The 14,082-nt window shown below is 49.1% G+C and overlaps 1 protein-coding gene across 7 annotated transcripts in view; it reads left to right on the top strand.

The window, feature by feature from the left end:
• NBEAL2 (neurobeachin like 2) overlaps positions 1-14,082 on the top strand; it is a 175,945-nt gene that overhangs the window by 69,648 nt on the left and 92,215 nt on the right. For 6 of the 7 annotated variants that reach the window (XM_039521670.1, XM_039521666.1, XM_039521667.1 and 3 more), the window contains exon 3: positions 9,754-9,918. In XM_039521670.1, the coding sequence (XP_039377604.1) occupies positions 9,754-9,918 (165 nt within the window). Of the gene's footprint in view, positions 1-6,107; positions 6,326-9,753; positions 9,919-14,082 lie in introns of those variants that run through there. The other variant, XM_039521669.1, reaches the window with a different exon arrangement.

Here is a 14,082-nt window from a genome sequence, read left to right as displayed (position 1 = left end):
TCCTAAATATCAAATGGAAAGCTTGAATAATCAGAGTGTAGCAATAGGAATATACTACTGACCACCTGAGGAGGATGGTGAAATGCTCAGGAGATTAGATTCCAAAACAAACTCCAGTAATGGTGGATTTCAACTATCCCCATATTGACTGAGAACATGTCACCTGAGGATGGGATGCAGAGAGAGAATTTCTAGACACCATTAATGACAGCTTCTTGGAGCAGCTAGTCCTGGAACCCACAAGGGGAGAGGCAATGCTTGATTTATTCCTACGTGGCACACTGGATCTGGTCCAAGAGGTGCATATAGCTGAACTGCTTGGTAATAGCAATAATAATTTAATTAAATTTAACATTCCTTGGGGGGGGGGGAAATACCCAAGAAACCCACCACACTAGTATTTAACTTCAAAAAGGAACTACACAAAAATGAGAGGCCAGTTAAATGGAAATTAAAAGGAGCAGTCACAAGAGCGAAATACCTGCAAGCTGCAGACACACTTAATTTAAAACGCGATAATAGAGGCTCATGCTATATGTATATCTCAAATAAAACGGCAAAAGGATGAAAACAATGCCCCCATGGCTAAACAGAGTGGAAGAGGTAGTTAGAGACAAAAAGACTTCCTCTAAAAATTGGAATAATAGAAACATAGGACTGGAAGGGATCTTGAGAGGTCACCTAGTCCAGTCTCCGGTACTCATGGCAAGATTAAGTGAAATCCTGTTGAGAAAAATAGAAAGGAGCTGTTAGTTTTAAGTACCTCAGAAGCAGAAAGCCTGCCAATCAGTGGGGCCACGGAGCAATCGAAGTGCTAAAGGGGAGCACTCAAGGAAGACAAGGACATTGATGCAAAGAATTTATTTAGCTTCCTCACAGTCTTCACAGCAGAAGATGTGAGGGAGAATTTCACATCTGAGCCATTCATCTCAGGTGACAGATTTGAGAAACTGTCCCAGACTGAGGTGTCAGTTGAGGAGGTTTTGGAGCAAATTAAAATACTTGTTCTGAAGGAACTCAAAGATGAAATTGCAGAACTACTAACTGGTATATAACCTTTTATTTAAATCAGCCTCTGTACCAGATGACTGGAGGATAGCTAATGTAACACTGTTTTTTAAAAAAAGGCTCCAGAGACAATCCTGGCAGTTACAGGCCAGTAAGGCTAATTTCAGTACCAGGCAAACTGGTTGAAACGATAGTAAAGAACAAAATTATCAGACACCTAGTAGACTGCAGCATGTTGGGGAAAAGTCAACATGGCTAGTAAAGGGAAATCATGCCTCACCGATATATTAGAATTCTTTGAGGAAGTCAACAAACACATGGACAAGGACGATCCAGTGGATATAGTGTACTTGGACTTTCAGAAAGCCTTTGACAAGGTCCCTCACCAAAGGCTCTTAAGCAAAGAGAGCCATCATGGGAAAAATGGGAAGGTCCTCTCAGGGACAGTGGAGAGAGGTCATTAGTGGGGTCCCTCAAGGATCTGTACTGGGACCTGTGCTTTCTCAACATAGTCCTAAATTGTCTTGAAAAAGGGGTAAAACGGTTGTGAAGGCCAAGATTATAACAGGATTAAAAAAAAAACCTAGATAAATTCATGGAGGCTAGGTCCATCAATGGCTGTTAGCCAAGATGCTCAGGGATGCTACCCCATGCTCCAGCTGTCCCTAAGCTTTTAAGTGCCAAAAGCTTGGACTGGACGAGAGGTGGTGAATCAGACAATAAATTGCCCTGTTCTGTTCATTCCCTCTGAAGCATCTGACACTGGCCACTGTCAGAAGACAGGATACTGGGCTAGATGGACCATTGGTCTGACCCAGTATGGCTGTTCTTACGTTCTTAACATCAGTATTGGTCCCTACTCGAAGAATTGAGTTCATTGGGGCCCTGCTAGACTCTACAAGGTTAAGGGTATTTCTGCCAACTGACCAGTTCCAGGCAAATTTGCCACCGATGTGTGGAGCTGCAGTCTATCCCCTCAACCACAGCCTGCGTATGCCGGAGGTTGCTGATCATATTGCTACTTGCACACAGGTAGTCCAGTCTGACAGACGGTACTTTCATCCTCTTCAAACGTGGCTGAAGTCGGGCCATCATCTAAACAGTCATCCCACGGGCAGACTGGTCCAACTCACTCCACTGATCCTGGACTCTGTACGGTGGTTAATGGTTCAGCGCAATGTGTGTCAGGGTGTTACCTTCGCTGGTCCCCTCCGCCCAGGACTGTAGTCACCAGTGGATCCTTCATAGGTTGGGGAGCACATCTGGGGTTGCTGAAAGTTCAAGGCCTGTGGAAGGAAGCTTCTCTGCATCTCCGTGTCCTAGAGCTTTGTGCCAGCTACAGCGGCTGTCAGGCCCTTCGAGATGACATCAGGGACTCAGCAGTTCCATACTCACTCACAATGCCATTGTGACGTATTGGGTGACCCCGACAGGGAGGAGCACACACCGACATGCTGTGTCGGGAGGTGATCAGGCTCTGGCAGTCTTGCATCAGGGAAAACGTTACCCCTGTGGCCGATCACTTACCTGGGATCCAGAATCACCTAGCGGATGGCCTCAACAGAAACTTCTCCCTGAATCATGAGTGGTCTCTGAAGTCCAGGGTCCTGCGGGCCATCTTTGCAGTTTGGGGCATTCTGACGATTGACCTGTTTGCCATGAAACGCAACAAGAAATGCAGGCTGTACAGCTCTGGAAGGGGTCTCAATCCAGGCTCCCTGACTGATGCTTTTCACCTGAGCTGGGAACTGGCATTCCTGTATGCTTTTCCTCCAGTGCTGATCATCCCGCCGGTCATTCTCAAGCTGAAATTGGACCTTGCCAAGCTCGCTTTCATTGCTCCAGCATGGCCGAAACAATGTTGGTTCTCTGACCTCCTCACATTTATCAGTTCAGCCTCCCATACCACTTCTTCACCCCAACCTCCTGACTCAGAGTTATGGTCAAGTTTTGCATCCAGTGTTCAGCTCCCTGCATCTCATGGTGTGGATGCTGCCTGGTTAGAGGAGGAATGACATTTGAGGCAATCTGGCAAATCTTAGAATCATAGAATATCAGGGTTGGAAGGGACCTCAGGAGGTATCTAGTCCAACCCCCGCTCAGAGCAGGACCAACACCAACTAAATCATCCCAGCCAGGGCTTTGTGAAGCCGGGCTTTAAAAACCTCTAAGGAAGGAGATTCCACCACCTCCCTAGGTAACCCATTCCAGTGCTTCACCACCCTCCTAGTGAAAGTGTTTCCTAATATCCAACCTAAACCTCCCCCACTGCAACTTGAGACCATTGCTCTATGTTCTGTCATCTGCTACCACTGAGAACAGTCTAGATCCATCCTGGTTGGAACGCCCTTTCAGGTAGTTGAAAGCAGCTATCAAATCCCCCCTCACTCTTCTCTTCTGCAGACTAAACAAGCCCAGTTCTTGCCTAATAGTAGAAAGCCTTCCGTCAGAGTGGCCTACTTGGCCAAGTGGAAGCAGTTCTCCATGTGGTCATTAGCCTAGGGAGTTAAACTGAAGTTGGCTTGTAGCCAGGACATTTTGAAGTACCTGTTACACCGTCAGTCTTCCAGTCTTGCACTTAGTTCGTTGCAAGTCCACTCGGGTGATTTCAGCATTTCATCCACTTATCCATGGGAAGTTGGTGTTTTCGAACTCCATGGCAGAGAGGCTCTTGAAAGGAATCACTCGTCTCTACCTGCCAGTTAAAGAGCTGGTTCCTTTGCGGGATCTTGGTATGGTCGTAGCGGCTCTTACGGGCCCTCTGTTCGATCCTCTGGCAACGTCTTCTCTCTCCGTTACGTATCAGAAAACACTTTTCTTTCCTCTTGTGGCCATAACATCTGCCAGCGGGAGAGTGAGTTGCAAGCTTTGAGGGTGGCACATCCTTGCACGCAATTTTCCAAGGACACAGTAACCCTGCAGCTGCATCCTGAGGTGGTGGTGTTTTTTTTTTAATCGAAAGTGGTTTCTCAGTTTCACTTAAACCAAGATATACATCTCCCAGTGTTTTTTCTCTAAGCCGGATTCAACCCCAGATGAGCAGGATCTTCATACGTTGGATGTCAGGCCAGGTTTGGCTTTTTACCTGGATTGGACTAAACCGTTCTGTTCTTTATGCTGTCTGTTTCATATGCGGACGGAATGAAGGGGCAAGCAGTCTCTGCACAGACAATCTCCAGATGGATAATAACTTCCTGTACCATGACCACATATGATGCATCTCCGACTGTGTCCCCTCAAAGGGTGCATGCTCATCTCATGACGTCCCAGGCCACATTGATGATGTTTCTAAGTGACGTTCCTATATGGAACATTTGCAGGGCTGCCACTTGGTCCTCTGTAAGTACGTTTACTAACCGCTATGCCGTTACGACTGCATCCAGCTCAGCTGCAAACTCTGGGAAGGCAATTCTTGTTTAAATGGACTCTGAGCACCGCCTCCTGCTAGTACTGCTTGTGAGTCACCTACATGGAATACGCATCTGCATCTACTCGAAAAAGAAGAAAACGGTTACTTGACATGTATTTAACTCTTCTTCAAGATGTGATGCAGACGTATATTCCCCAACCCGCCCTCTGTCCCGTCTGCACTGGAGTCTGTGCTCCATGGTCAAGGGAGGGGCTACGGGGACTGCTAGGCAAAATTCTCCAGCGTCAGCTTCTGGAAGAACAACCCTTACAGTACAAGTGAGTGAATAAAAATGGCTAATCTTCCTAGCAGACCCTTCGTTAAGCAAAACTTCCTGACTGTCAGGGCGGTTAAGCACTGGGATAAATTGCTTAGGGAGGTTGTAGAATCTCCATCATTGGGGGTTTTTAAGAGCAGGTTGGACAAACACCTGTCAGGGATGGTCTAGATAATACTTAGTCCTTCCATGAGGGCAGGGGACTGGACTAGATGACCTCTCGAGGTCCCTTCCAGTTCTGTGATTCTATGATTCATTCTGCCCCCCTGCTTGTGACGTGCAGATACTAACCTGTCTAAACTCTGATTGTCCAAGGATGGTTTTTTTCACTACTCTCCCCTGTCTCTGCCAATATTGTCCAGAGTTACAGTAATGCGTAGCGTAACCATGGCTATGCGGCCAGCTCTTCTGGTCCCCTTTCCATGTCCCTGGGCAGGCCTGCAGCAGACAGATCCCCCCCAGCCCCCTGCAATGGGGGAGCCTTCAAGCTCCTCCCATCCCCATGTGTGCTATGGAAGAGGGGAGCTTGGAGCTGGCTTCAGTGACTCATCCTCCTGCCCGCCCCCCAGGCCTGGGTTCCTGCACTCTTTTCCAAGCACCCAGTTCTCCAGTCTATACGGCTGACTTCTCCTGTTCCCTCGCATCTACCTCTAATGCCCTGAATCCTGCTGTCTGGCCCATGGAACAGCCCCTCACGCTGCTTCTTGGAGGGGTCGCGGGTGGGGGGGAAGCTGCAGAGAGGGAGACAGTTGCAGGCAGGGAGATCAAATAAAATGTGGCTGCAGCAAAATGGCAAATTCTGTCTCATGCTGGGGAGTGGGGGAGAAGCTGCGAATGGGCGACAGGGGATGGATCACTTGGGTGATTCCCTGTTCTGTTCATTCTCTCTGGGGCACCTGGCACTGGCCACTGTCGGAAGACAGGATTCTGGGCTAGATGGACCTTTGGTCTGACCCTGTGTGTCCGTTCTTATGTTCTTAAATGCCAAACTCTGTGGGGCTACAGAATCCCCGCAAGTGTCCATAGAGCCCTGATGAAGATGAATGGGATGGTTCACATCTCTCCGAGCTATTGGTTCAGGCTCTCTGCAGATTAAGGCAGGCATTACCCCATCGATTCACAAGGAGGTTCATATTGGCTAGGGTATCTCATAGCCATGAAGGCTAGAAGCATACTTTTAAAACACAATGCACCCTGGAACAAAATTCTGCAGCAAGGAGGTGAACTCTGGAGCCAACTCTGGAGCCAAGGCGCATGCTGTGTATTATCGGGCTGATGGATTTACCCCACCGAGCTGAGCTCTTGTACTGGAGTTACGCTGAAAGTCTGTACCTGAGCCAATGTCTCTCCGCGTTCCTACGATCAAAGGCTTTGCTGTCCTTTTGTAACTGCCTGGCAGTGCTGCTGTGTGACGAAGGGCGTCCCCGGGCCCCTGAAGAGAGAACTGCACTGGTGGGCACAAATAACCTGCTGGTGCTGCCTGGATGGATGGCCGTGGGGATGGTAAATGGTGGCAGCAGCACGAAACAGGCCAGCTGGCTGGAGGGAGACTCCACCTGATTGTTGCTCCGTTGTCTTGGTCCTGGCATGAATCGTTGCCATGGAGGAAGGGCTGCTGCTGCTCGAATCATGTACGTGTCTCCCACCTCCCTTGCCAAGCAAATGAGCGGCGCTGGCATCCAAAGAGCCTGGCTGCTCCTTAGGTCCTGGCCAGGATGTTAAATTGTGACTCCCCTGGATAGAGCTCTGCTGCCTGGGGGTATGGGGAGGTGGAGGGGACAGGGAGACCTGGCCGCGGTTATGCCGTATGTTAATGGGGTAGCTCTGGCGTGGCTCTGAGCCATGGCTGCGGTGGGGGAGATGGAGCAGAGGGCATGCAGAACACCACTGCAGCAAGGGGTAGCTGGAGACATGAGGAGCGCGATGCAACGTGCGATGAAGGTAATGGAAAGGCTTCCACTGACTTCACCGGGCTGTGGCTTGGGCCTAGGCCTGCGGAGGCCAGAACTGGGCATGCTGCTTGTAGGCTGAGTGACTTGCTAGCATGCTTACTGCCCCTGTCCTGCTGGTGTCCCCCATGACACCCCACTGAGCCACCCCTAGGACCTTCGCACTGTCCAGACCCCTGCCTCACAGGTTGTGGGCGTAGCCAGCCAAACCACAGTGCCTGCATGGGAGAGGTGAGGAGGGACTCCCTGCCCACCCCCCCCGTACTGTGGGGCTTTCACCCAGACCAGGGGCAGTCTCCTGAGGGCACCCATGTCCCTGTACCAATAGGTCACTCACAAGGTGGCCTTGCTTGCTGTCCTCGCCGCCGCCTCCCTGCTTCCAAACGTCCTCAGCCGTCCGTCTCGCTGGGCTGTCCTCCTTTCCCTCGGAGGCTTGGAGAAGCAAGTCTGACCTCTCCTCCTCACTTGGTAAATCCTGGTGCCTAGTGCTGTGGTTCCAGGCTCCACATGGTCCATTGGCCTGGACTTGTCTGAGAAGCTGATATCTGTCCGGCGAGGGGGAAAAGGGCAGCTGAAGGCACCTGCCCGTGTCGGGAGAGGCTCTTGCTCTCCAGTGCAGTGGCCTGTGTAAGCTTAATACCATGCAGCATAGACAGTGTGGCACAGACACCACCCCTGGTCTATGGCCTGGCACTAACCGGGGCCTGGGAGTTGTCCTTTATCTCCCTCTCCCCAGCACTGTGCCCAAAGCTCACCAGACCCAGTCCACTTCTTTCATGTGACATCTGGTGGGTCCCTCTTTACCACCAAAGCCCATGGTGGCTCTGTCACACAAGGCATTTAGTTTAGTTGTCGTGATGAGTGTCCGGTAACCAGATTTCAACTTTCAAGAGCTCCAGTAAAAGTCAGTCCTGCAGCCGCCCCTGAAGTCAGACGGGCCGTTATTGAGCACTGCTGACATTCCTAGAACTATCCAGTTACCACAGCTCTGAACCCACTGATTCTGGGTCAGCGATCAGGTGCAGTTGTGGGATAGACTGTGCCATGGGGGACAGGGATGCGTATGTGAGGAAAATATCTTGATAGGTTTCAAATATTGGAATTGGGAAAGGTTCAGAAAAGGGCAACAAAAATTATTAGGGGTATGGAACAGCTTCCGTATGAGGGGAGATTAATAAGACTGGGACTTTTCAGCTTGGAAAAGAGCTGACTAAGGGGGGATATGATAAAGGTCTATAAAATCATGACTGGTGTGGAGAAAGTAAATAAGAAAGTGTTGTTTACTCCTCATAACACATGAACTGGGGGTCACCCAATGAAATTAATAGGCAGCAGGTTTAAAACAAACAAAAGGAAGTGTTTCTTCACACAATGCAGGCAGCCTATGAAACTCGTTGCCAGAGGATGTTGTGTGAAGGCCAAGACTGTAACAGGGTTCCTGGAGGATAGATCTATCAATGGCTATTAGCCAGGCTGGGCAGGGATGGTGTCCTTAGCCTCTGTTTGCCAGAAGCTGGGAATGGGCCACAGGGGATGGATCACTTGAGGATTCCCTGTTCTGTTCACTCCCTCTGGGGCACCTGGCACTGGCCACTGTCGGCAGACAGGATACTGGGCTGGATGGACCTTTGGTCTGACCCAGTATGGCCGTTCTTATGTTCAGATAGAAACAATCGGCTGCGCTGCTGCAGCCCTCACCTGTTAGGTGTGAGCTGGGAGTGTCAGTGCATTGGTGGTGACCATGGCAGAGCTGTTCTCTTACCCCTGTACAACAAACAAACAGCAGAAATTTCCTTTAGCTGCTGCCTGCTTTGCCCTAGTGTCAGTGACCTACTTTGTGTCTCATTTGCAAATAATAGCCCAGGGCAGGTTTTGCATTGAAGCTGCGCTTGTTTCTGGACAGCAGTCACTCGAAAGAATTGGTTGCTTCTATCCTTCTGGCCATCTTTGTCCCAGTGGGACCCTGGAGACTCCACTTTGGATGAAGCTACACTGGACCAATGCAATCTTATTCTGGAATAAACGTGACCCCACATGGAGTTATTCAGGAATAGCTTTTGTCCTTTAATGTGCCCCCTGCCTTAATCCGAATTAACTTGCACATGTAAACGAGGCCTAACAGAAATGTTTGCCCCAAGCCCACAAGGAGTAACTTCTGTTTCCCTCCCTTTCAAAGCTAGGACATGTTGGCAGGGGCTGGAGAAAGATCCCAGTGGTTCAGTAGTCACTGAAATGTAGGAAGGGACCTCAAGAGGTCATTTAGTCCAGTCCTCTGCACGAGTAAACTAGACCAGCCTTGCCACGTTTTTCTAACTTCTCCGTAAAAACCTCCAAAGAGCTAGAGTTTGCATGACCTCCCTTGGAAGCTTATTCCAGTCCTTACCTAGTCTTCTAGTTAGGGGCTTTTCCTAATATCTAACCTAAATCTCTCTCTGCTGCAGATTAAGCCAATTTGCTGCTTGTCCTACCTTCAGTGGACATGGGAAACAGTTGATCACCATCCTCTCTGTATAACCACCCGTCACACATTTTGAAGACTATTAATGACTATGTCCAGCCTTCCCGTAGCACTTCTTACCTGTAGATCTTTGTGTTGGTACAGAGGTGGGTCAGGATGACTCCCCCGCCTCATGGATGGAGGTGTGTGTGGGGGCGGAGAATGAAGATGACCAAGCAGAAGTGACTCCGAGAGGGGCCATAGTGGGGCAGGACTGGGATTAGAACCCAGGAATTTGTTGCCAACCTCAAGCATTCCAAAAACCACGGGTCAGAGCCACGCAAAATCAGGAGACTTAGAATCCAGCACTCATGAGTTTTTTCCCGCCAGCTCTTTATTATTGAGACCTGGTAGGGGTCACACTTTCAAGCCTCTTCTCTGCCACAACAAGGGCTAGACCCTTTACTTTACCTTTTTTTTTTAATTAAAGCTGAGATTCTCCTGGAATCCCATGACTCTCAGAGTTGGGGCTTGAAGAAAAACACCAAATATTGTGAGACTCAGGATTAAAAACAGCGCGGTGGCAGCATCTCCCCCCTCCCAGAATGCCGAGGCTGGGGGTGCCAGCTCTTAGACTCATTGTTTTGTTCCCTCTCTTCTCCCCCACCCCCAGGCCAGAAGATTCAGTCTCCGAGATCCCGCTGCTGCCACGCGACGTCCTGCACGTGCTGAGCCAACAGCTGGCGCACTGCGTGGCCCAGATTGCCCGTGGGGAGGCGGCCGAGGCGGGCCTTGGCCAGGCGCTCCTGCACGTCAAGTTTTTTATCATCATCTGCAGGTAGGCTGGAGAGTCGAATCATTGCTCTGGTGGAGTCTGAGAGTGTAGCACCTTCCCGCTTGCAGGCCTCAGGACTGGATCCTGCTTCCCAAGCCCTCCAGAGGCAGGAATGCAGGGCTGGGCCCCAGGATTTTGTGTGTACCAGCAACCCGTGTAATAAGCGGTGGCTCTTGTTTTCTGACCTCGGAGGCACAGAGAGGCTGAGTGGTGGGTCCAGGAGTCAGACTGGAAGGCAGGGGTAGAGCTGGGAACAGAACCCAGAGCTCCTGGCATGCAGGGCTGTGCTTTGGCCACAATAACCAGCCTTCCTTTTGGTTATCCATAGTGGAAAACGAAATGGAGTTACCCATACAGCTGACCCCTGCCTTAGCCAGGCCTCGGGCCCAAGGAGGGCTCCCAATCTTAGCTAGCCAGCAAGGAAACCTGAGCCCAGGACCTTTGAGTCAGAGCGTGGCGTAGGGTAGAACCGTCAGAGAACGGGGTCTCACAGCGAGTGCGTACAAGTGGTCGGTGCAAGGCCGGAGAGGCAGAACGGGGGCTGTGAGGCCGACCTGAGGGCGTGTGAGGTTTTCAGTGGGGCTGGGGAATTGGAGAGGCAGAAGTGGCAGAGTGACGAGGGGAAGAAGGCGCTCTCACTAATACCTACATCACCGGGGGCAGAGGGGAAGCAGAGAGACGTAGTCTGGTAATGAAATAAACCTGTTCACTCCCTGTCTTCCACACTGACCGGGGTCCTAGTGGGGAGCCAGCTGTGGTCAGTCAGTTAGGGTGAACGTCAAAGAAGGGGGCAGCCAAACCCCCAAAAGCTGGTGGATATTCCAATACTTAGGATGTTTAACCCTTTCTAGCCATGCGTCACACCCCCAACATGAGTCTCGTGTGGAAGGGTGAAATTAGAGCTCCTGGATGCACTTAAGGACCTTCCAACATTGATATGAGCTGTGTTTTACACTGAATTCTTTGTAAGGCCAAATTATTGATGCCTGATTTGGCCCCAGCCAAAAACTTGCTCATACTTTGTGCAAGACTTTAGTGATTCCAGGGTTTGGTCTATGTGTTAACAGAGCCATTAATCTTTTTTAAAGAGCACTTACTCTGGCATTCAGCCATGAAGGCTGTGAAGTGTTGTACCTCAGTTTCCCTTTGTGCACAGCAGTTCAAGCTTGTGGTGGTTTTTCTGCTGTGTACAGTTTTTCATGATTAGATACAGGCACTAACTGTGAAATATCAGTATCACCAGGCCATTTAACATAGTGTGTGTTGTCATGTAATGAAACAGTATAATCATGAAGGCTTTTACAGCATAATGAGTTCTTACATATCACCCCCAACATGTTCAAGCGTTTTCCCCCCAAAACCCTGCACATTGTACGTTTTTACAGTTCTTGCTGTCAGCAACAAGTTAGTTACAGTCACTAGTAATAACATCAGTTTTATCCCGTGTACCTTTAGAATTATTTTGGTCATGCCAAGCCTTTGGTTTAGACAAATCATTCTTTAGGTCAGCTTGTTCAATATCCCTTTTGAATCTTTGTAGCTTTTTCTTGACCTCAGGGTCTTCCTTAGAGGCTTTCAGTTTAATCACTTCCTTGGGGTTTTGGTATTTTAGGGTTAACCGGTGGCTTATATTTGCAAGGTTTAATCCTTCCCTTCCTCCCTGTCCAGTAGGGGTCAGAGGGCATGGGCATAGCTACACTTGCAGATGTAGAGCACTTTGAGTTAAACCAGCCTTCGTAGAGCGCAGTAGGGAAAGCACTGCAGTCTGTCCCCGCTGACAGCGCACTGGCGTGGCCACATTAGCAGCTCTTGCAATGGCCACAGAGAGCAGTGCATTGTGGTAGCTGTCCCAGCATGCAAGTAGTTGCAACGTGCTTTTCAAATGGGGGGATGGGGTGGAGTGTGACAGGGAGTGTGTGTATATAGGGGGAGAGAGAGTGGGTTTTTGGGGGGCTGAGAGCATGTCAGCACGCTGTCTTGTAAGTTCAGACAGCAGCAGACCCCCTCCTTCCCCCCGCCTGCCTCTCTCTCACACACAGCATTCCACAGTAATGGTTGCTTTGTCTCGAAGCAGATAAGCAGCTGGCTGGGCATATCCAAAACAATGACGAGTGGCCACTTGACTTAAGGGGATGATGGGATGTTTCCGGAGGCTGATCAGAGCACAGTAATGCAACACCTCATTCACACTGACGCTGGGGCACTCCAGCGGGGGCGCATCAAACGTTATTTCTCTCACCGAGGTGGAGTACCAGGAGCGCTGTAGCCATGGAGTCAGAGCGCTCTGTGTGCCTTGCCAGTGTGGACGGGTAGTGAACTAGGGGGCCCCGGGCTGCTTTAATGCGCTGTAACTCGCAAGTGTCGCCAAGCTCTAAATCTGAACTCTTTTGTGTAACATAATCCGTTGGCTGGCTGGGTGCATTCTCTTTGCTAACAGCTCTGCGGAAGTCGTTCTCCCGGCAGCCAGTCAGGTAATTTACATCAACACAGACACTAGCTTGTTTACTGGTTTTCAGATCTTCACACTTGACCAATTCCAAGGCTGGACTCTTGTCTTAAAGAGATTGCATCCATTTTCACTAACAAGTCTCCCGAACAAACTGTTGCTTTCTCTATACAGTGATTCACCCTGAGTTAACTCCATCCAATCACTTCCACACCCATCCATTGCAGCAAACTGCTTGCAAAAACTACTCTGAAGATTTTTCTCTTCAGGAATCTTTCTAAGCAACAACCCATTTTTCACAGAAATTCTTCCCTTACTCTTAACTTAGGGTTTGCTCTAAAGGAACATTTTTCTGAGCAACAACGGATGCTTTCTGGGTTTCACTTAAATCCAGAATCACCTCTGTCCCATCAGGAGGATTTTCACAAAACCTCATTTTCAGGTAAACTGCTGGACTTCACAGTCCAAGATTAGAAGCATTCTCTTCCTTGTTACAAGTTTCCACACTGTCAGTGGGTAACATAGTTAAATCACCTTCATGCTTTCCTTGTGCCCTGGCTATATCATCACCCTGATCAGACAAGGTTATCATATCTTTACCCAGCAACACACTAGCAATAGGCAAAATAGAAGCACCAGAATCTCTTGGTCTCTGGAGCTATTTATGACATTGACTGGATGCAACCTAGTTACAAAGTCATCATCCCTAGCAGACACAAATTTAGGACCACTTCCTTCCTGGGCTTTAGTTGTATCCAGAATCAACTCTGAGTCAACTGATTAATTTTCAACCATCATAGGCTGACAGGCTTTTTCTGTCTGCTTTATAGGCAGAAAAGAGCTGGAGAAACATTCCTCTTTAACAGACAAACAGCTTGAGAGATCCTTTCCTTTGTCCTAGCACACATGGCTATTCACAGACAACTGCTTGGAGATTGGGGTAGCTCCCTTCATAGGCAAGTCATTACCCCTAACAGACACAGGAACGTTTCCTTCACTGTCACAATTCTCCACATTGGTAACAGGTATGGTGTAGGGATACTCACGCTCCGCTAACCTTGCCTTCCCAAACTGCTGATTAGACAAAGCCATCAGCTCAGAAGGCTGCCTCTGCTCATCTAAACTTTCTTTGCCTTCCCCTCCCTTAACAGAGAAACTGCTGGTTTCCACAAATACATCTTATTACACTGAGCTACTTTAAGCACATCACTTTCACCTGGGTCAGACTTACTTTCACAAACTTTACTTGCCAACAATCCATCACTCACCAAGACTGTACCCCTTCCTTCCTCAGTTAGGGCTTTAACCTGATCACCAACTTTAGTTTGCTCTAGAGAATCGTTTTCCTGAGCCTTATCTGGTGCCAGATTCATTCTGAGATACCAGACAGACACTCAAAATTTTTTTCCACATATGCACTGCTTCTTTGCACAGACAAACAGCCATCTTCCTCAGACAAACATTTGGAGAAACCCTCCACAAGCCAATCCTTGCCCCTAATAGACACAGGTTCAGGATTATTTCTTTCCTGTGACTGGTTTATATCAACCTGACTGAACAAGCTTTAATATCATCCCCGATCAAAAGATCCTTAGGCAAGAACTTCCTTACACCAGCTATAACTTCGTGTTTAACACCATTCCATTCAAGATGGATTCTGGCTCAAGGCACACGTACAGTGAACTCATAGAGGATCACAATATTCACACTCTTATTTGGTA

This window comes from Mauremys reevesii, linkage group 2 (genome assembly GCF_016161935.1).
Source record: "Mauremys reevesii isolate NIE-2019 linkage group 2, ASM1616193v1, whole genome shotgun sequence".
Taxonomy (NCBI): Eukaryota; Metazoa; Chordata; order Testudines; family Geoemydidae; genus Mauremys; species Mauremys reevesii.
This window is presented reverse-complemented; position numbering and strand designations above follow the sequence as displayed.